General features: G+C 33.7%; 1 protein-coding gene across 1 annotated transcript; it reads left to right on the top strand.

Moving 5' to 3' along the window:
* Nucleotides 1–683: 683 nt before the first annotated feature.
* Nucleotides 684–23,910, top strand: LOC148272996 (dual specificity protein phosphatase 22-like; the record flags this gene model as incomplete). The annotated part of the gene is made up of 3 exons (XM_088239284.1): nucleotides 684–800; nucleotides 22,846–23,017; nucleotides 23,757–23,910. Coding segments are annotated over exons 1-3 (430 nt in total), but the record flags the coding sequence as incomplete, so codon positions are not given.
* Nucleotides 23,911–24,730: the final 820 nt, after the last annotated feature.

Raw genomic sequence — 24,730 nt, 5'->3', positions numbered from 1 at the left:
GTGCTTCAAATATAAATTTGATATGAATGTACCCCAAATTCTAACTTATGTTCATTAAAACAAAGACGTTTTTTGCCTGCAGCACGTGTTGTGTGAATTAGTAGGACTAAAGTAATAAACTGAAGATATTGTGTGCATTTCTCGTGTGTTAAAAAACCGTGTTTCAGACAAGGGAGGCTTCTTTTTACTTTGGTGTTTTATATTTAAGTTTTTCATTAAACGGGCCGCATTGTGAACGTGTGAAGTATGATTTTTTAGTGAGACAAAGCCCTAATTGCTTCATCTGAAAAATCTCCGTTGCTCTTTTGTTATTTCAAGGCGTCCACACACCGCGGGATTAAAGGCGACCACCATCTGACAATGTCCTGTCTCGCCATGTGCCATGCCCACTGTAATTTTAACTTCGCCGATCGTTCTACAATGTCAACAACCTTCGTTCAGCGCTTAATCCCCTCATTTCTAATTCTATCGCGGAGAATGATGACCAATATTTTTATTTCCATTGTTCGCTGAACGCACTTTGACTGTTTCTTGCAGTGTTAGTTAGTTAGTGGCTGGACCTAGTTTCCAGGCCATACGTCGTTTTTGGCAAGATACAAGAGTCATAGACTGTAGAGTTAAAGACCCCTTAATGTTTCACAAATAATAATGAAGGTTTCTTGGTATTTGTTCCAGGACAAGCACTACCTATGCGTAATGGCGTCTGATTCTCCTGACCAGAATGTGTCCCAGTACTTCTCCCTCTGCAACGACTTTATCCACTCTGCGAGACTTCGGGATGGCAGCGTGCTGATCCACTGGTAACGTTTTTAATATACTTTGAAAGCCTGTAGTTAGAAGCTTTATTGAAAAAACTGCATTTTTTATCTTTGAGATGGGATAATGCATCCAATCACCATTTTCGCAAAGTCCAAGAACAATGACGAATGAAAACTACTTTTAATAACAATGTGAACGTCTGTAAGGGACAGTGTAACTGGGTCGATAGCCTTCTTAAGAGGATACGCGGTGCCAGACAATTTTGATGAATAGGTGTTAAAACATTGTTTTTCGGTCGCTCTCTCGCAAATACAACCGGACGATAGACAGATTTTGCCTGACTAAAATCTAAGAAATTGACGTTTCACTGTCCCGTTTTTAGCTCACCATAACTGAACCGATTTGGTTTTTTTTTCAAGATAGAGTATCAAAATGAAATTTCTGTGTCGGCACCTTTTCCGTTTTTCAAAATCATTTATCCTATTTGTATACCAAGATCTGGACTATTTATTTAGAGCTCGTTTAAACCGTTGTAAGCTTAAACAAAAAAAATCCAGATCTTGTCTTGAGTTAACAATACGACAAAGACGGGTCATTGGAGAATTAAGGGCATAGTTTGTTCTATGCTGATTGATGAACAGTAGGCACTTCATTGTTTCTCAACCTACGAGTCAAAATATGGAATTTTATTTGTCCCAGTAATGATGGAACATCGATTATACCATTTAGTATGCCGAACATATATAGAATCAATAAAAGTTCTACGTTTTTGTAGACTAGAAATATTTAAAATGGACTCTATATCAGCATAAGAATAATTACCTCTCTCTAGTCCAAGCATCCACGCTACTTTTCGAAGCAAACGATGTTGGACTGATTCAATATGCTTTATGCGATACACATAAAATGGCGACCAGACCTCTATTCTAGGAGGCATATTTTTTTTTATTTTTTTTTTACATTTTTTTTTTTTTTGCACCACAACAGGCCAGGAGGCCTAATTACAGTGGTGAATTACATCACAGAGCACCCAGGCTTGAGAAAAATCACATTTTAATTTTTGTGTTCTCACCGGGAATCGAACCCGGAACCTTCCGTGCGTGAGTCAAGCGTCTTGACCACCATTCTAGAAGAGTTCGAACAGTTAAGCAATAAAGAGTTTTGATTGTACGGACATTAGTAAAATCAGAGGGTATTCTGTTAATGAAGCCGAGTAATTTATTTACTGTATTATCTATATGCTCGTTGTATTTTATTATTTTTTTATTTTTTTTATGAATTAAGGAAAAACAACATTTGTTAGAATACAAAATATATAAAATAGTACATACATCCAGTTAAAGTTTTTCACAAATATAATGAGAGAACATGTTACACAGTTAAGAGAAAAATAATATATTATATAAGACATGAGAAAAAAAAGAGCTCTTAAGAAGGTTAAGGGATGAGGAAATAGAGTGGAGGAGTGGAGGAGAGGGATTTATTTTTATTGTATGTCAGTTTATAGTCCAGAACAACTCCTAAATCTCTGATGGACTTAACTACATTAATTTTGGAGTTTTCTATAAGGTACTCAAAGAAAATCGGTTGTTTTGTTCTATGAAATGACGATATTTTGCATCTTTTAATATTTTGTTCTAATCTATAATCTTATGAATCTATCTTTGTTTTGTATTGATTTTAGTAAATAAGGGCCCCGACTTAAAACGAAAATTTCAAAAGTCGGCACATGGGAATCGGTAATTGTGCGGTGATGTTATTGTGTGTTGTGTGAATTTTTATTTGAATTTTAAAACCCTGCCAAAAACATCGGAATACGTTTGTATGAAGAAAAGTCATACCGCGTTTGCTCTTAATCGGTCGGTAGAACTTATCTTCAACTATATCGACGCAGTGAAGGTGTGGCTTCCGTGCCTTCCTATTGTGATCGCCCCCTGGGTGCCTCCAAGGATTTCGTTTACTCATGTCTGTCTCCTGTCTTATTTCGAAGGATGCCGAGTTTCTCTCCTCAAAATTAGAATATCCACGTTTACTCAGGTCTCCTGACACTTCATGTCACATGCTGTGAGTTTGCGATTACCTATTTTGCTGCTTTTAAAATAATCTCCATGTAAAATAATTCTTATCACATTTTACATAATGTAAGTCCCAAATTTCTAACCCATTTTCAAATTCAAATTAAGAGCAACTTCCAACTTGTTTGTTGCGTTGTTTTCTTTTAATATTAAATTATAAAATAGATACTTACCTCCATAAAATAAGTCTGAAAAATATCTAAACCAAAGAAAAATTTAAAATAGTTTACTACGCTTTAATTAAATCATCAATAACATATGGTATAAAAAGGTGGGGAGGAGTCTTGGACGCGCATAGTCGCTCAATAGAAATTGCACAGAAAAATATAATTAAAATAATTTACAAAAAACATAGACTATTTCCTAGTAATAAATTATACGTAGAGAGTGGACTCCTTAGTTTTAGAAAGTTATATTTATTTCAGTGCCGGAAATATGTTTATTTGAATAGGGAATTGTTTGGTAATAATTAAAATCGTATTAGTATTAGATCCGATAGTGTACTGTCAGTTCCAGGATGCAGAACTAAGTTCGCACAGAGGCACTCCTTACATGTTGGTCTACAAGGAACTACAAAACATTAAATCACTGGTACAGTTTAAAGTAGGTTTGGGGTCTTGGATAAGCATGGAAGGAACAGATAGACACATTCTTAAAAAAAATTAACTAAAATTAAAAATAAATCATGTTTTCGTAATATTACCATATGTTAATTTGGTTTTTCTTTTATTTTTCTTTTCATGGTCATGTCATACCATATTTATATGATATAAACTTTTTGATAAGTAAAAAAGGAATGGCCCACGCTCAGACGCTGAAGTCTTTGTGGGCATTTTTTCCAATTTATGTTATGGCTTAATTTTAAGATGTATTTTTCTTAAGTGTATTATTGTAATTGTTTTTCTGTGTAAATAAAATATGTATGGAAAAATAAACAAATAATTATTATTTTTTTTTTTTTTAAATGCGGGATTGAGATCACTCAGACATCGGGACACATTTGGGCTGCCTTTGTTTTCAAGTAATGCAACATCTCATAAAAAATCTCCATTTTAGAACAAGCTGAGCCATGTTAGAGACTATCCTAACCCGAGGACGCTCCGTATTCATTTATATGCTCCGTATTCGTTTCCTGGTATTAAATATGTATAGGTACTTATTTATGCAATCAATTTACAAAATAAATTAAATACCACACACCTTTGGCCTGCGTGTATCGGGCGTATAACGTATACTGTCGAAATAACAAAATCAACATATTTCATGATACTCTCCCAACTTTTATTTATTTATTAAAAGAAAACAACAGCCATTATTACAAAAAAAAAATATTTACAAATAAACCAAAATTATAGACCAATTATAGATTTCAATATATTACTAAATACAATGTCAAAAAAAATAAGAAAAAAAGCGTAGCTACCTTTAAAAAGCCACTCCGCATTATTCCACTAGTAAAAAAAATATACATATATTACAGTAATCATAAAAATAAAAGAAAAAGTTTTTTGTTCACTCGGACTTAAAAATCCTTTCGCCGGCAGATCCATACGGAGTAACCCCAGATCAGTCCTCACGCATTTCTTCTTTCAAACAAGACAAAATAATTACAATATTAAAGTGAAAAAAATATATATATGGCAGGTACATTTAGATTATATAATAATGATTATTTTCAATTCGGGTTTTGGCATTTTATTGAAATTGGTTAAAAGAGAGGAAATATATATCGACTTCAATAAAAAACGTATAATTATTTCGAATTATAGGAAAAGATGCATTATTATTATTATTTGTGCTTAAAATACCAACATGAAACAATGAGGAACTTCCTTTATATTTTTTTATTTATTAATAGACTATTAAACTAAGCCAATTAAAAAAAAAAAACACAAATCGTATTATTAGCGCTATGATTTAAAACTTTTTAAAGTTTTGTATTTCTGAAATTACTCCGCGTGTGACGTCAGAGGTTGTTTACTGTTAGTTCTTCCCATTGGTTCGTTTACGGAAAGCCAACCGGATATCCTTCACAGCTCTCACATCATTGGTTGGTTCATATGAACCAGTGATGTCAATGAATGTAGTGCGTTTTTATTAAAATATTTTATTTTTTTTCGTACATTTTCCAGAAACTTTGCCGTACAATTTTATGCTCTAATTTTTACCGAACGCAAGAAAACATTTTTTGTATCTAATTTCTCGTAGGGCTGAAGTTTCTCATTGTTGCAGCCGAGTTGTACGTTTAGGGATACGAATTTTAATTTTATCAAGCAGATGAAGGCAATCTAAGAATCTAATCTTTGGCGAATAATCTCTTGGAAATAAATCTTAGTTAACAAGTACCCATGAAAAACTTATTTGTATTGTATAATTTGAAAAAAAAATATTAAAAAAAAACAAAGTAAAAAACCAACAAACTAATGAAATTCCATCTATTTTGCGTAATTCTATAATTGAAGATACGTGTGAAATTGTATGGACTAATCCTACAAATGGTATATTTCCTAGTATCTTTGATAAAATCACTTTAAGGCCGCTGTACAATAAATAAATATCCCAGCACGTCTTGCAGCTACAGAGCGCATGGAAGGTTGGGATTCTATTTCCTCGTTTCCGATTAAGATGAAATTAAATTATAACATATATGAGCTTGATTACAGCACGTCTTGCAGCTACAGAGTGCGTGGACGGTAAGAAATCTAGCCCCCATTTAGACATTTTAAAAATTGACATAGAAATTTAATGCATTAATGAGATTTAATAAAAAAAAAACTTTGTTGAATAGCCTTATAAAAAATAAAAAACAAAGTATGGAAGTAACAGCAGAATAAGGAAGTTCAGTGCTACGGGTAATTGATTATAAAATTTTGTTTTCTTACACGCGGTAAAAATAAAAGCATTTCATTGTACGGCGAAGTTTTTTATAAAAATGTATGAAAACATTAATTGAACGGTTTTACTAACTACTTTGAACTACGTAATGAGTTCTTCAGACTCGTATTTTAGAAATTTTAGAGAAGGAAATATGGATATAACATTTGATATTTTTTACAGGGAAAATTATTAAATTTTAATAAGTATTATACGAGTACTTAACATAAAAGTGGAAATGATCAATAAATCGATAATCGCTAAGTGACTTATTGCACAATAACAAGTGTATGCAATTTGTTAAAAAATTAAGATACCTATTTAAATCTGCTTTTTTTCCATAATTTTCAACAAAATTTCCAAGCGAAACAAATTCAAATAATTAATTTCTATCTACACTGAGCTTTCCTATCTTCATTAACTCGTTCTGGGGTGGTATTCTGAATCTTCTCTACCCCCTAGAGAGTGGTTAATTTGAGGATTTATATTTTTTTAATGAGACGGCACTTTGCTTCACATAATGGCAATACTGATGATTAAACGCCAAATGATGTATAAAACTGTTAAAAAACTTTTAAAAAAACAAATACGGTTTGGTCAGTTAAACCTAATTAAGTATTTTGGGTAATGCTTAAAGTCACAATAATGTTCTAAATAAAAATCATCATGTTTGAGTTCAAGTGTTCATATTTATTTGACGTTTAATCATCAGTGTGGCCATGTATGAAGCAAAGTGTAAACGCATGCCAAAAATTAAAATCCACAAATTAACAACTCTCTAGGGGGTAGAGAAGATTCAGAATACCACCCCTGGGCCGCGATTATGAACGGCTATCTTCATCGGTATATACTGAGACCGTATAAACTAATATCGATATTTATGTACGAAAGTGTATGTATTTGTATGAAAATTCAAAGCATCGTCGGTAACCGGTTATTGAATATGTTGAGAAAAAAATTGTAAGCATATTCTATTTTTCATACAGAAAATATAATTTTGCTTTGTAGATTTACTAATATTGAAGATAAATTTTATCTTCCCATCATAATCGAGGCCCTGGGGTGCTTTTCTAAACCACTCTCACGGCACGAGAAAACAGTTTTTCTCGTGTATTTTGTACGTAAACAAACGAGATAATACGGCCGCGAGAGCGTGTGGAATACCAGCCCAGGGCCCCGATTACAATGTGAAGTTAACATTAATCTTCAATTTTATCTACAAAGTAAAATTAAGTTTTATGTTTGAAAACCAGAATATGCATACAATTTTTCCTTCTAAACACGTTCAATTATGGGTAACCGACGAACATGTTTTAAATGTTCATGCAAATATACACATTAAAGTATGCAAATATCGGCTTTTCTTTATAGACATTCGAAGATAACTCTGTTAAGTTCTCATTGTAATCGGGGCCCTGGGAGGAAATTGATGTTTAATCTGTATTCGGCTTAATGAGGAACTTTAGCCCTCCGTATGTCATCGAAGTGATTCTCAAATGTAAGTTTTCTATCAAGAATAACACCCAGATCTCTTATTTAACCTATAGGATCCCATATTGAAATTTATTTCAACAGAGAGGGAAAACATTTTTAAGAAGGGAATATGGACGTCTAGGCATTTACCCCTAGGGAGAAAATCCAGCCAGTCTGCAAGCATTTGGACATACTCAAACATTGTTGAATTACTACCTGGTAAAAGAAGAAGTATAAAAATTGGAAAATTGTTTTCAGGCGTTGCCTAGTAGGTGATTTGGTTCAGCCGGATGAATCTCACCCTCGTGATAAAGATTTCAGCTCTTTTATTTCACAAAAGTCAACAGATGGAAGGGTTGAGGAAATGTGGATGTTCAAACATGGGCAGAATGGTGAATGTTGCACAGTGTGTAAAGTGGCCACTTAAACCAGCCAATGACAGGTCATAAGCCCTGTAAATGCCTAGACGTCCATATTTTCTTCTCAAAAATGTTTTTACTCTCCGTTGAAATAAATTTAAATATAAATAACTCCCTAGGGAGGAAATCCAGCCAGTTTTCAAGCATTTGGACATACCCAAACATTGTTATAGTATATCACCCCAAGTAATTAAAATAGTGATGTTGACCATTCCAATAAAGAATAGTACATTTATATTGCACATTTGCTCGGCAATTTCTGTAATACGATTCTTGAGCTTAGCCTCAACAATTCCTCAATCTACTTTTTTGGAGCCCTGGCAATTTTAGCACATCAAGGAAAGAAGATTTTACGCAAAAGTAGCTCTAGAAATTGCCACAGCTAATGGTTATTGTCCAACTAAAAACTGCATTATTATGGTGTTAGTATATGTTTGCTTAAAAAATAAAGGAATAAACCATTGTTAAATTATATCTCTAATTTTTTAAACCTTGTTTCGAAACTGTAACGCCCGGTTCTAGTGTATTCCACTACTATTTAACTAAAAATAATCCTTGAAAGAATCCTTTGAAATATGTGCTATCAATTTTATTTTTATGATCTGTAGCTCAATCACAAATAACTACTGACGTGCTTATAAGCGACGTGATAACAATTTCTCACCATGGTTGTCTATCGTTTTCGCGATCACAATGAAACACCCGTGAACACCCAATATTAAATGTCAAAATATTTACGTTTCGCGACGTATAATCCTGCTGCGCAATCACATATTTGAATTTCACCGGTGTAAATATGGAAAATATTCCAAAACTGCTATTGTTATTTATTTATTTACTATTTTTTATGCTACTTTTTGCATTTAGCCGGCGGTTGGCAAGCCAAATGTCAAGAAAAGCAGTCGCCATGGTAATTGTACTTTAATTTTCATTTTTTTGTATTTGATATCCTTACTTTTTTGCAAATACAATATATTGTAATGTTTTTTTATAGTAAACGCAGATTTTTCGCCAGTGAATTGTATTTATTTACGAGGAATACAAAAAACAAACCGACACGAGCGTTGACTTAGAGATTACACACGCGTTAACTTATGACTGTGATAACTTAAACATGTTAATTATTGTTCGTTGTGATCGCTAAACTGCTTAGCATGTTTTTAAGTACGTCGATAGTTTTTTGTGATAGAGCTACTGCCATGTTTGATTTCTTTGAAGTCCCGCAAAGTGTTGCGAGTGAATAACTTGATTTATATTCAAAACTCACCCCCTTTATTTCGCTCTCCATTAAAGACAAGATCGCGGTCAAGGGAAGCGGGGTAATCTTTTACTAATTAACGACGCCTTCCGTATTATTTTTCCCAAACTTGACCTATATTATTTTGACGTCATAGCTTAGCTGAAATAAGACGCCTACGTTTTCAATTTAATAACTTAATTTTTTTACCGGCCACCAATACAGTCTAGACTAGACGGTGGAAAATAAAAAAAGTAGGTGTCCGAGCGGGTACAGAGTACGGAATTTTGTGTGTAAAATAAAACCATAACCCCGGGAGAGTGTTTTGACTCGATGGTTACTCTAAGGTAAAAACTCTGAAAAGTCAAATCGTGTGGAGACAGTCCGCTTCGTAGTGTAGTGCCTGGCGAGTTCGCCTACCACGCTTAAGTTCAAGAAAGTTTCGAAAAGATCGCTTCCTTTTCCTCAAATTACTGGGTATTTTTATCTTATCATTTTTCGCATTCAAATTCCTTTGTTAATTTTTCCCGGGTTAAGTACGCCTTAAAATATGTTTACAAATATCATTCTTATGAACGTATGATGTCAATGAACTCCTTTCAAACGGATTAAGCCATTTAAGTACGGTTTCCAGCGAAATGTAGATCTTTGCGCTGTGCGTGTTCGTAAATACGAGTATTAAAATATTATTTTTATTTTTTTGTACTTTTACATTGTTGGTATTCTATTTTGTATACAGAATAATTCCGCTATAGAATGAATGACCAGAATCTTATGCGGATTGCGAAGGTTAAAGATCTAGGCATCACTTTTGTGAGTTCCCTGACATTTCATGATCAGATCAAAACAGTTTGTAGTAGTTCATTGAAGATGTTAGGATTCGTCTTGCGTACTGCTAGGGTTTTTGGTAGTACACGAGTACTGAGAATTCTTTATAACTCGTTGGTGCGAAGTAGACTCGAGAGTGGCTCGATGATTTGGGGACCGTGTGAGTTGAAGTACTCTCTTTATGGTGGAGAGGGTTCAGAAGAAATTTCTTCGGTTTCTCTACATGAGGGAGTGCGGATATTATCCACGGCTTTATCCCACTGAGTTTCTCCAGGGTATGCTTGGTTACAGCAGTTTGAAGACTAGAAGGAATGTGTATTTAACTACGCACTTCTTTCGATTGTTGCGCGGTATTATTGACAACCCTGAAATTATGCGGAGCATTAGCTTTTATGTTCCTGATAATTACCTTAGACAGCGTCAACATAGACTGTTTCACATTCCAATATACAGGACCAACCTGCCAATGGTTATGCCTGTTGGAAGGGCTATCTCTATGTTGAACAATATCACTTTGGACATTGACATTTTTCACGTCTCTGAGGGAGTTTTTCGTTACAAGATTCTCTTACTTTTTTAACCTATTATTCTTTGGATATTATGTATACTAATGTGTTTTTTTTATATATACCTAATTTTACCTAATTATTTCTATATGTATGAATTAAGATATTTTATTTTGTAATGTACATATATATGAATAAATAAATGATGATGAATGTTCCCTCACTGGAGTGGTATCCCGTGCCGAGGGAAACATTTTACAAAATGTGAAACATGTCTAAAATTAGTTATTTAACAAATTTAACATAATAATAATAATAATAAAAATATACAATTAATCTAATCAACCGAATTATCATTAACATAATAAACAATATAAACTAAAATAATCATAACAAACATAACCAATTTATACAGACCAACAGAACAAATTTCATGAACAGTACACACATTTTACCTATTTGGCTTGATCCACTCATCGATCCGTGTGCAACCCACTTCCACTATCCATTTCTTAATAGCAATTTTATACTGTGAGAACTTACTAATTGTCTTTATGGATAATGGAAGTAGATTGTACACTTTAACCGAGTAGTAGGCCAATCCTCTTTGACCGAAGGTTGTATTAATTTTTTTTTTTTTGCAGCATCAGGGTGGTGTATCTAGTAACTCTTGTATTTGTAACGGTAGGGATTGAATAATGTTTATGTGCGTATAGTAACATATTCAATCTAATCTGTAAAAAAAATAGTTAGGGACATAATCCTTTTTCCATCGACTTACCAGGGTTGCATTCGACGAGAATGCACATACAAAAAAATAATAGGAGAATGTTGTTTTTTTGTGTTTAAAAAAGTTTGTTTTTGAATGCTTACAAACAACATTAGTTTTTATGGATTCCAATCAGATTCTTTCCATAAATTCCTTATAATCTCTTACCATTAATTTCTTTTTACTAAATTTTTGGTAATACTGAAATAATATTAACGGACATTTAATACATTTTTGAAAATCGTATTCATAAATGAAGTGCACCCCTGTAGGTAAAAAGATCAGAGTTTGACATTTCCAAAAAGAATTCCATATTTGAATAAATTTATGTTTTGGAATTCAACCATAAACAAGTACCTAGGTACTTACTCATCAATAAAAAGTATTTTTTCTTTAATCCGGAAAGTTTTTGCATGCTTTCGAGATACAATCAGGAATTTTTCTAATGTCATTAGTCATTGGTATACAGTTTATCGAAAAATCAAATTTTTCGAGATTTTGTGTTTGCTGAATCAGCTAATAGCAGGCAAGCTAACGTTTGGGCAGGACCATGTCTGTCGGGTCCGATAATATATATAGGGTTTTTTAGGGCCAGACTGCGAAACTTCAGAGGAACATTCCTCATGGTAAGCTTAAAAAAAAACCTAACAAAAATTATCCGAGGTCTTTAGGTCCGAGTAAATCTTTAATTTCTCGAACTAGCAAGGGAAGGGATTTCGCAAACCCCTCCCCTCCCCGATAAAAACAAATTGCGATAAAAATGTATTTGACCAACGAAGCGATACGCACCAGACGTGGACAAGGGAAGCGGCTGGGTAGGAGAGGTCTTGTCTTGATGTCCCTTATGTTTGTCAATGCTTCTTTCTTATTTTTATATGTTTTTAATTGTTCTTATACTGTAATATTAATACCATATGAATTGTATAAATGGACAATGTCGGTAAATAAATAAATAAAAGCTTTAAAAAATCATTTTTCTTTGATCAATAATCAACCAACTTTTCAAATTAGCCCCAAACGTAAACTAAACCCGACCCGCTTTTTGTACTAGCTCTGAGTCTAATATAATACGGCTTCACATAACACGGCATTTAAGTGGAACATATCTCTTGAATACGTGTTTCAGATAAGGATATTAACTTGTTGGAAAGAGTCCAAAGACGAGCTGCAAAATCGTCGTCAAACCTAAAACGGCTTCCATATGTGGAGAGACTGGAAACTCTCTGTCTCACAACGCTGCAGGAACGGCGAGAAAGGGGTGACCCGATAAAGACATACGAAATACTCAACAGTCACTATAGCTGCCCACATTTAGATCCCATGTTCAAGCTCAAACAAGATGCTCGTCTTCGAGGCCACAGTCTCAGGCTGGAGAAAACGAGATTCAATCTAAATCCACGGAAGCATTTCCCGAGCAATAGGGTTGTTGATAGTTGGAATAAGCTGCCACAAGAGCTGATCTGAATGTGTAGTCTCGATGGGTTCAAAAATGGACTAGACAAATCTATTGAAACAAATTTCAGAAAATGGATTTAAGCATATCAACTTTAAGCTGCGCGCTTAAAATTAATACAATAATATCAATATCTACTGTGCAGGAGGTTCATCTGTATCTCATTCTTTCTGGCTGCGATACGCTCCCACTTGCTATTTTATGATGCCAACGATTACACACACCTGAAAACTTACTCCCACAGAAATACACACAAACACACCCCTACATTTACTCTCATACAAATACACACAAACACACCTTTTTGTTGTACCACAATTAAATATGTATAATTTTTATTTAGAAACTTCGCTGGTCTGTCTTCAAACCGTATCTTTTTTATGTTATTATATCATTGTTGACTGTTTGTTTCTGTAAGAGCAAATAAATAAACAATTTTCTTTTACTTTAAAGACAATTGAAGATAACTCTGTTAACTTCCAATTGTAATCAGGGCTCTGAGGCGCAGAAATCGATTGGTAAAAAATATTTTTATAATTCTAGGGCAAAATTGTCATAAATCTAATCAAAGGCAGTAAATTATTTTATAAATATGAATACGTAAATCTAACTAGGTAAAGGTATAAATCATTTATCGCGTGAGAAATTCATTTCATAAAAATCATACATTATTATCTTAAATCTTGTAGCATTACATGTCGAAGGGCAATTATTACGAATGCATTTATAAATGCACTACGATTTACACAAACCATTAAACAAATTGAAGGCTACCTACCGAACGAAAGCAGAATTTTTGTTTATTAATTAACGTATCTATAGTAAAACTTCGTTTATTCGAACTCTAGTCATCCGGACCTTGCTAATTATAAATGTGTTATTTTTGTCAAAGCAATTAACTTTATTTTCATTTTTAAATTTAACAGAGAGGGATAACATTTTTGAGAAGGGAAGATGGAAGTGTAGGTATTTACTAAGCAACTTTGTATAAATTATAATTTTGTGTATGTAATATAATATGATAATAAATAAATGAAAATAACAATGTTTGAGTATGTCCAAATGCTTGCAGACTGGCTGGATTTCCTCCCTAGGGAGTTATTTCACTTCACAAAAGTCAACAGATGGAAGAGTTGAGGAAATGTGGATGTTCAAACATGAGCAGACTGGTGAATGTTACAGTGTGTAAAGTGGCCACTTAAACCAGCCAATGACAGGCCATAAGCACTGTTTTTTTTTGTTTGACGCTGTGAATATTATTTAATTAAATCTTGCATTTCTTAAGTATCCACAATAATATGCAATAAGCTTTTTAGTTCAACTAGCTTTTACCTACGGCTTCGTTTCTTTATTTAGGCAATCAATTAGTTGTGTTTTTTTTTTCATAATTGTTTTATTGTTTATTTTTCAAAAATATTTACAAAATAGTCTTAAATTAAAGTCCTCGTGTCGTTTATCAATAAGTATTTTCCCGATTGGATGATATATTTTATCGGGATTGAAAGTAGCTCGGTCTTTCAACTATCGCTATGAAAGAAATACGACAATCCGTTATCTATGGCGACATGGCATCCTTGTTCTGTTCACAAAACCAAATTAGTTACAGTAGGGCCGGGCCAATTTTATAGGCCACATTTGACACTTCATTTATTCATTCAACAACATAACCTTGTGGGGGATTTTTTTTTTCTTTATTAGGGCCTACTACCAAAACTTGATAACATCGGCCAAAAACAAGTTACATTTATAAACATAAGAAAAACATAAACAGACAGGAATAACAATATACATACAAACATTGGCGGCCTCCGTGGTGTAGTGGTCAAGACGCTTGACTCACGCACGGAAGGTTCCGGGTTCGATTCCCGGTGAGAACACAAAAATTAAAATGTGATTTTTCTCAAGCCTGGTTGTTCTGTAGTGTAATTCACCACTGTAATTGGGCCTCCTGGCCTGTTGTGGTGCAAAAAAATGAAATGAAAAAAATGAAATGAAATGAAATGAAAAGACAAGAAAAATATAAGTACAAGAATAACACCAAAATATCAATTGTAATAATAAACACATATCCAAACCAATAAAAATTTCAACATAAATTGAAATAGGCACTAACAGAAAAACCCACCAAAACCTGATAGTGCCTATTTAACAGAAAATAGAAACTTACAGTAAAGTTAGAAGGAAGATAGAACTTAATAACTAGAAAAATTACAACAAAATAATCAAAATATTAACAAAATTAATCTTATATTAATGATAAATTATAACTATTAAAATTAAAATTAAAAATTAAACGTCGGAAGTAATAATGACAAAATATTTTACATAAATCCAAAAATGTAAGATAAATTTATTGTAAAAAAATAAAGAATTGTGCGCTACTCAAAAGTCGTGAAGGACTACATCGCGGATCCAGGGTTCAAGGAGTTGGAAATCAACTCGGAGCTGGCAGCCTTGGACCCTGCGTCGCCCCAGTTAGCCTCCGTAGAGCGAGCGCTGGCCGCCATCACCCACGCTGCTCTAAAGGAAAGAGAACTCACGCAGTCCTCACTGCAAGAGTTAACAATTTAAACATAATTATTTCAATGACACAATTATTACAAATCATAATAGGGAACAGTTTGAACTTAAAAAAATATAAACAGAATTGATCAATAAACAATTTGTACAAGAAAAAAATTGAGATAAATGAATTGGAAAGGTTATAAAAAACATAAGTAAAATATCAAATAATTTTTTCCTCTCAGTCATTAAAAGACATGTAAAAAAATGTGATTAAGATCTCCAATGCCTCCACATTCGCAGGCATTGGAGTCTAAAATTTTAATTTTAAAAAGATGGGACGGAGTCAAAAGTGGCCAGATCTGATACGGCAAAAAGTTACAAACCTATTGAGTTTACACGCGCTATTGTACCAAGGTTTGGAGGAAATATCAGGCTGGATATTACTATAAAAAATTCCCTTTGACAATTTAGAAAAATTCCACTCCACTTTCCAAGCATCTAAGTTAACTACTCTAATCAAATTAGAAATATCTGACAAATCCACCCGGTCGTATTTTAAATTACCAACTTCAGATCCATGGGGGAAATAAAATATTATTTATTTTTTCAAATTTAGAACTGCACAATTGCTTAACTTTTTTCAATTGCGATTACATATTTATTGTAATACTGACAAAAGAAGGTACTTTTTATTTATTTATTTATATACGGCATTTCTGCCATTTACATATATGTGGTATAAAGAGTGCTTAGAAATAAAAAGATTAAAAAATAAAAAAATCGAGTATGAAATATTAATATACTCGTACTATACACATTATTAATTACTTGAAATACATACATATTTTAAAGAAATTATACAATAACAAAATACATTAATCAATCAAATTATAACTATTCCAACCCAATCTTCTGAAGATGATTTGCTCTTTTTGATAAAAATATGTTGATCACTTTATTTTTTAAGTTAGGCAGAGATAAACTAAATATATCAAAATGTGATGCATATTCATTCCCGGTATTCTGTAATCTTACAATAGGTGAGTTATATTGAGCTACCGTTCGATTTACGATTTACTTTCACTAATAAACCATTCTAAACACGATAAACTTTTTCTGTACTAAACGTCGTTACAATGTTGCATCAGTGAACCCTTTTTTTTCTTTAAACCTAGGGATGATACACAGGAAAATCGAATGTTGATAATTTTGTTAAATTATGTACTTATCTTATTTTGTTCCTTAAATTTACGACAAATAATAATGGGACACGGATTCGACTTATGATTTTTAAAATAAAATTACAGTACCTAGAAGCACCTTTTCATAGTGACTGAATTCAATTCACATATATTATGTTTGAAGTCCGAATCGATTCATTCACTTTAATCGATGTTTTTAAGCAGGTCACCTCACTATGAAGCTAAAACCGACAAATGTCAAATGTGACTTATTAAATTGGCCCTACTATAGGTAAATAATTAGTTTTGTCGTTTATCAATAAGTATTTTCCCGATGAAATAATATAATTTTTCGAGACAGAAAGTAGCTTGATCGATTGCCAGCCCTCCTACTACAAAACCAGAAATTAAAGCAAACCAAACTAACCAAAGACAAAGCAATGCAATTATAGAAATTTACAGAATTAAAATTTTGTAAGGTATCCACAATAAAACATTTTTATTGTATTTAATTCTACTTTGATTTTTTTAGCATACAAGAGTATATAATAAAAAAAGAACCAAATCCAAAAAAAGTATTTTATTTTGAATACCTTACCAAATTTTAATTTTCTTTATTTAACTTTTTGTACATAATGTTATTTGTACATTGGCGGGCTAAAGTTATTGCCAAATGGCAATTTCTTCCAACCAACCAATAAAATAAAAGTTTTATTTTTATAATTCAAGTTACAGAACATATTCAATGGAAAATAAATATTAAAAAGCTAAAGATATATAAAAATAGAAATAAACGTATTTGTTTATAAATTACATTAAATCAAAGCTATTACTCAATGGTTAAAAGAAAAAAAGAGGAAAAAGAAAAGGAGGAGAGATTGAGGAAGAGAAAGGAGATGTTTCTTCAGACGTGATTTAAACAGAGATAATGTAGTAACATCTTTGATGGTGGATGGGAGATGATTCCAAAGTCGAGCCGCATGGACACTATATGAGTTAGAGAAGAAAGAGGAATTGTGGATGGGTATTAAGAGAGTGCCTTGAGAATTAGAACGAAGAGGTAAACCATTAACTGATAAGCGTTGAAATTTTTCACGCAGGTATATAGGAGCGTTAGGACTATGAAGTACATTGAACAGAAGTGAGAGGGAGTGATAGTCTCTAATATGGTATTCTACCGATTATCTGCATACACAGTAAATAAATAAATTAATTTCAAATGGATTTTTTTAGACATTCCAACTTACCGCCTACTCATTTTCAAACAATGTTTGTTATTGTTGATATTGTAGTATACATTATTGTACTATTTTTTATTCAGGTTAAAAATTAGGTATCCTATTTTACTTCTCACCTCTTCGGCTATCCCTATGCCAAAGATTATGTCGATCGGTCGCTCCGCTGAGACGTGAAGAAAACACAAACAAACAAACACACTTTCACATTTATAATATGCTTTTCAGTACCTATAGAAAAACAGAAAAAAACTTGGAGCCAGGCATCACGTACAGAAAGTCTTTGTTGTTTGCTTCAAACAAGTCAGATAAGTAATTTGATTCTTTCTTTCCAATTTTCCTGTCAGTCAATAGGTCGGTATTATTGAAACAGAGTTCCAACCCTCAGCCCTCAACCCCTAGCCCCACTTGTGAGTAACAAAGCCTTCCCTGTACGTGGGCTCATGTGGTTGTTTTTTCTCATTCAGACGTTTGCGCAAACAAAATGGAAATTTCAAACAAATAAGCTTTGGGATTATATTTTATTCTTTAAAAGTAATACGCCGCGATTTCTGAATAACAAAATACTCGTGAGACCCGCATATGTCAAAACAGAGCCAAACTTGGGCGGAATTCGTTTTTTACATTAAATGTTTTGTAAACATATCTATCTTTCAAAAATAACTGAGAGTGCGGCTAGGAGTTGCAGGCCCCACATTCAACAGCATGAAGGCTGCCTGGACAAGATCGAAAATTTACTCTGTGAAAACCAAATGCCGCCTATGTAACGCCTGCATAATACTTATTCTTCTCTACGGATGCGAATCGTGGCACCTCGCTAGGGCCCAAAACGGCAAAATACTGAGTTTTGAGAATAGATGTGTCAGAAGAATTTTGGGTTTGCGGTGGTTTGACTGTGTAAGATATGAAGTAATAAGAGAACGGACCCAGCAAACTCCGGTGACAACTTCACCAAGCGGAGGCGATTCGGTTGGCTGGGCCATATACTGCGGGTGCCTCTTGAGAACCTTAACCACACTTGCCTACTTTACAAGGCATCAGGTCCTCGTCATTCTGGATGTCCTCTGCTGACGGCAGTTTATGTCAGAACTACGGGACGCGAACCTGACTTGAAAGGACGCACAGGATCTGGCAGCCGATAGAGATGCACGGAGGCTCTTTGTGGACACCATATACTCCAACTAGGGAGCGGACATGGAATGATGATGAAACATAAACGCCACAGCGTGACTTACTTTTTTGATTATCTAAATACTGCAATCATATAGGGACTAAAAATATTACAAAATGTATGTAAAAAATGAAACGAATATTTAAAAAAGTGATGATTAAAGGATGAAGTTTAAAAATAAATTTAATTAATTGAAATATTTCTGTCCGACACTGAGTTAGGGGTTTTGCGTAGGTGCCACATTGTTTCGTTGATCCCTTACTCAGCAATTATAAGTATATTACATTTCCTCTTATTCCCCCCGGAAAGGGTACCGACAGAAAGAGCGGAGGGATGCTGGAACAGGGGTATATAGGTATAAAAAGCGGCATTAAATATTTTGCCGAATCATCTAAAAAGGAGCTTGTGTCACAACTCACTACTTGCGTAACAAGGATTCAACCTCAGAGTTATAGCCCAGCCACACTATGCTCCTTGCGCTGCTCATCAATTTGCTCCTTGCGCCGCCGCCCTATCGCCCGATGTTGCCCTCTCTGTCCACACACTGCTCTACTCGGGCAATTAATCGCGACGCTCAGCACTTGTCATTTGTCTTTCTATACAATGGACGATGAAACTGTGACAGCGTGCGCTTTCGTATGGCTAATTATATCAATGTCATACGAAGAAATATAGTGTGAGCGCTTGACGCGTACTGCGACTACGCGATTATGTGGCCAGCCACTCACGCTCATATTGCCGGTATTTCGACTCGCGCTCAAAAACCGACAAAATGGGAAGCGGTGGGCACGACGAGGAGCATGACGTGCAGCATGACGAGTAATGTTGCCACACTTCGTCTCTGTATCCTTTCCTCGCTACTTCCCATGCCATTCGTCGAGTGTGTGGCAGGCCCATAATATAATGCGTTACAGCTGTTGATACGCCATTTCCCTATATTAATAATAATAATAATAATCATAGTTTATTAACTAAAACAACAATTACTTTATCTACTACATACACACGGTAATAGATTTCTCTGGATCATGTCTAGTCTGCCTAACATGGTACAACCTGTTTTAAGGCAGACATTTTTATGCAAAGATAAACATTAACATTACTACTTACTAGCTAATTTATTATACAGTTTTACAATATTAATGTATTATTTAAGAATGTATTTTGAGTAAATTTTCCGACTTTTCTCGACCTAAACCCAGTAACCATTTTTTCACAAATTTATTAAATTTAATCCGGGTCATGATATTGCAATGCTTGGGTAATATTTTTAATATTTTGGGGCCCAGAAACCTGAAATTTCTTTGCCCGAATTCAGAGTTTGTGATAGACCCCATGACCCATCCTTTAGTTTGACTTCTGGTTGTGTGGGAGTGTTTCTTTTGGGATTTGGTAGAATAACTTGCTTTCACAAACATTATTATTCTAAAAATATATAATTGCCTTATATCTAAGATCTCAAATTCCTCAAATAATTTGACGCTGGGGTACCTGAAGAGCTTTTTAAAAATTATTTTAATTATTGATTTTTGAGCGGATTCGAGAGGTTTTAATATTGATTTATTAGTGCCTTCCCATCCTATTATGCCATAAGTTATAATTGAGTTACATAAAATAAAATATAGTGATTTGAGTTTAATTAGGGATAATATGTTACGTATTGATTTGAAGATATGGGAAAGTTTTCCAATATTTTGTGTTTTTCTATGTGTTCTGTCCATTTAAAATATTTATCAATAATTATTCCCCAATATTTTATATGGTGTGCTGATTAAAGTATTTCAGAGCATATTTTTAATTTATGGCTTTGTTAAGACTATGCCACTAAAGTTTTACTAAATGTTTTATATTTTGTTTTGTCAATATTTAAAGTTAAAAGATAGAACAAAAGGGTTGCAAGTTTTTGGTTCCGTTTTCGGTTAAACAACAGACGTGTAACGAACGGTTTTGTCGCTGCGCTTGCGATTCTCGACGTGAGTACCTACTGCTTATTGTTTTTATAGCTATTCACGTGATTGATAACCCTAGAACGATTTTTGTTCGTATGGGCGGCTCTATAACGTTTTTACTCTGAATATTCTGTATGAAATATTAATATAAAATAATTTTTGAAACATATCAAGTTACAGGTTTCTGACAAAGGTACTTCAACTTTTCTAACTAACTAACTAACTAACCAAATTGTATATATTACGATTGACTAACTAACCATCACGCCATTTCCCCGGAGAGGTAGGCAGAGAGGATAGAACGCCACACCACTCTGTCCTGGCACACTTCCTTTGCTTCCTTCACATTCATACATCTTCTCATGCACGCACGTCGATTATTCCGACTTTTCACATGACCACTTTCAAGAATTTGTTGTACTTGATCATGCCATGTCTTTCTCGGCCTTCCTCGACTTCTACAACCAGACACATTTGCATCATAAATCTTTTTAGCCGTTCTTTCATCATTCATTCGCTCCACATGACCGAACCATCGCAAAAGACCTTTCTTAATTTTGTCGATAATGCTTAACTCAGCCTTGCATTCTGCTCTAATTTCGACATTAGGGCACCTATCATACATTGTTTTTCCGCACATTCGCCTGAGGGATCGCATTTCAACAGCATTCAGTCTACTTTCGTCCCTTTTTTTCCAACTCCATGCTTCGCTTCCATACATTAGGGTTGGTACCAGAACTCCATTATGCACTGATAATTTTTTATTTGATTTGTTTTTGAAAGTTTACAAACAGCATTTGTTTTTTGTGGATCTCAATCAGATTTTTTCCTAAAATTCCTTATAATTTCTACCCATTTATTTATTTTTATCGAATTGGAACACTCAAACAATATTAAATTCAATACATTTAAAAAAAAACATATTCCGACATAAGTACACCCCTTTGTTGGTGAGACGACCGGAGTTTGACGTTTGCAAAAAGAATGCCATATTTGAAAAAATATTTATTTTATGTTTTGGAATTTAACCATAAAAAAGCACCTACTTAAATTCAACATTTGTTTAATATTAACAATTTTTAGTTATGGAATTAAATCACAAACAAGTCTGTAGATGAAAAGTATTTTTCCAAGATAATAGCAGGCAAGCCAACGTTCGGGCAGGACAACGTCTGTCGGGTCCGCTAGTATACAATAAAATATAACTATTAACTTCCCATTGTAGTCGCGGCCCTGATTATGTCACTATCAGCTGTGTCTTTGTGCTCAAAAAATCTATATATTATGTTATAAAATAAAAATACAGTAAAAAAACAATATGTTCGCTTATTATTTTGCATGAATTCATAGAAAAATAGGATTTTGATTTACAATTTCACAACAAAAATAGATACTAGAAAGCAGTTACGCTACAACCGTTACCTTTCAAAATGAATCATAGCTCACGTGTATTTTACCGTCGGCAAATAATTTTATTTGTTTTCAATTTCTTATTTATGGACTTCCGAAATTTCAAGTGGCAAAAACTGGGTTAGTGGCTAAAATCGGGCTCTTGCCCTATATCCAATACCACCTCTACGTAGGCCAAACACTAAAATCAAGATGGCGTCGGAGATTGGTATCCGACGCCTATTCAATCTGTGAAGTAAACAACTGTCACATGTATGGCTATGGTTTGTGAAATTGATGTTCGACCATACTCACCGAAACAGAGTTTAAAATTACTTACTTCGACGGAGATAAAGGACATTTTATATAAGAGAATTTGAAAGTCAAGACATTTACAGAACTTTACGATCTATCATTAACTAATTTGAGTAGACTTTTTACAACTGTGTAATATTTACCATCTATTTGAATTACTTAGGAAATAACTTTTTCAGTACCTAAGCATTTCAATTTATTTTTATTACTAATAAGAACACTAACTGCATACTTATAAATTGTGTCTAATACAGGAGGTGTTGCTGTATCCCAAGGCAAATTGAGTATGTTTCAACAATGTTTTGAGTATGTCCAAATGTTTGCAGACTGGCTGGATTTCCTCCATAGGGAGTTATTTAGATCGAAATATGTTACAACAGCGAGAGAAAAGATTGTTGAGAAGAGAATATGGAAGTCTAAGAATTTACAGGGCTTATGACCTGTCATTGGCTGGTTAAACAGATAGAAGAGTAGAGGAAATGTGAATGTTCAAACAAAGGCAGAATGGTGAACGTTACACACTGTGTAAAGTGGCCACTTAAAACAGCCAATGACAGATCATAAACCCTGTAAATGCTTGTACTTCCGTATTCGCTTCTCAAAATGTTTTCCCTCTCTGTTGCAAGATATTTAGATTTAAGTGTTTCTTTTGTATGAAATCCTGTTTTTGGACATTTGGTGAAATACGTTTTCTGTTTTTTTTCTAGTCTGGCCGGCATGTCCCGCAGTGTGACGGTGGCGGTGGCCTACATCATGAGTGTGACAACTCTAAACTGGAAGGAGGCGCTGAAGGTGGTCCGCGCGGGACGCGCAGTTGCCAACCCTAACCTCGGCTTTCAGAAACAGCTCCAAGATTTCGAGACGTACAAACTCTTCGAGGTTGGTTGCAAACAATTATCTCTCTATCTTCTATTTATATATCTAGTGATTATTTTCCTAATATTGATACTGTTATTGTCTCTATAAAAATCATATGTATTGTACAGAAGTTCAAAATTGTCCGCTTCTTTGGTCAGTCGTTTGCCTATCATGCAAGAAGTCTCAAATTTGATTTTCGATAAGGTTGACATGACGTATTCATTAAAAATGTATTTTTACATTGTAACATTTCATTTATTCCTATGAGTATAATGATGTGCAGTATTTTTTTTAAATTATAAAATTAAGATGTTACCAGTTTTTCAGGGTCACGTTATCACATTTTGTGACGGAGATAAACTACTATTTATGTTATCTTTATGAATTTGAAGGAAAAAAAATATTTTTAATTTACGATTTTATAACTAAAACCCTAAATTTCTTAAATAAATCAGCGGGAAAAGTGGACGATTTTTATAATATGACTTTTATAATTATTTTTTGTATTTTTTGACCGGTAAAATATTTGTTTTAAAAGTCCAACCCCAACCGATTATTCCGTACTATTATATGTATTAAGCTATTGCAAAGTAAATTGATGTTATTTTTTTATAGTTAATATATTTCTTAATCTAAAAAGTACATATATAAATTTTCTCATTCTATTTATAATATTATTTATCTGGTCCTTCCGTTTTACATTTTTATCAATTATTATGGTTGATAATATGGTTGAAACAAGTGAATGGTTGTTTTGCAGGAGAGACGTCGCTTGAAGGAGAGGTATCCGTCCCTCGCCCTTGTGGGGAGCGACGAGCGAGAGTGTCTGGCCTCGCTCGCTAGTTACCAGGCCATGTTGTCATCTAGAGACATCTGTGAGGGAAGATGTTCCATGGGTCAAACGTGCCCAACAGGTATTCCTCCAACCAAATGATATTTCATTTAAGTTTTGAGATTTACCAAATTAAAAAAAAATAAAATGACTTTTAATTTTAACTATATTTTTTTAATTCTTTCAAGTAAATGAAATATACAAATATTTGATTTTGATGGGCATTTACAATGATTTGTAAATAACTCACTATTAGGAAATGGGAATCAATTTGGGGTAGAGTGGGATCGAACCACGGACATTCGAGACGTGAGTTCAAGACACTAGCCACAAATTTGATGCTTTTGCCAATGTCATGTTGAATTATTTTATTTAGTACGGTTTTGTGTGTTAAATATAAAAACAGAAACCCCGATGAGAATTTTCTTAAGAATCTTTTTAAATATTCTTAATATATTTAAAAGTAGTTCAAAAACATAATTACAAGTTGAACTGCTTCACAAGTCTCTTCATCTTCTTCTGTGGATGCATCTCCGTTATCGGAGATCTGCAATCATATTGGCTATCATTATTTTATTTACGGCTGCCTGGAAAAGCTCCACTGAAAACTTACCGCTGTTGCATACCGCTGTCGCAAGTTCTTCGGCCAATTTTTTTTTTACATTCTAAACAATAATAAAAATAATGTGGCCTCACTTGGGTTACCCGTGCCGAGGACACTTAAAGTTGTATTTTTTTTCCCATTTGAAAGAAAGAAGACACAGAGGAGATATACAAAGAGAAATTACAAAATGTTAAGACAGTCAGTTTAAAACACTAGGTATTTAGGTTCATATTTAATTTCTGTAGGTATACCTTTATTATTTATATTGTGAAACGCAAAATAAAAGAACAAAAACATG

The sequence above is a fragment of the Micrasema longulum genome, unplaced genomic scaffold (assembly GCF_059751315.1).
Source record: "Micrasema longulum isolate JH-2025_06_02 unplaced genomic scaffold, ASM5975131v1 h1tg002112l, whole genome shotgun sequence".
NCBI lineage: Eukaryota > Metazoa > Arthropoda > Insecta > Trichoptera > Brachycentridae > Micrasema > Micrasema longulum.
The sequence above is the reverse complement of the archived record's forward strand: the minus strand, read 5'-3'. Positions and strand labels throughout refer to the sequence as shown.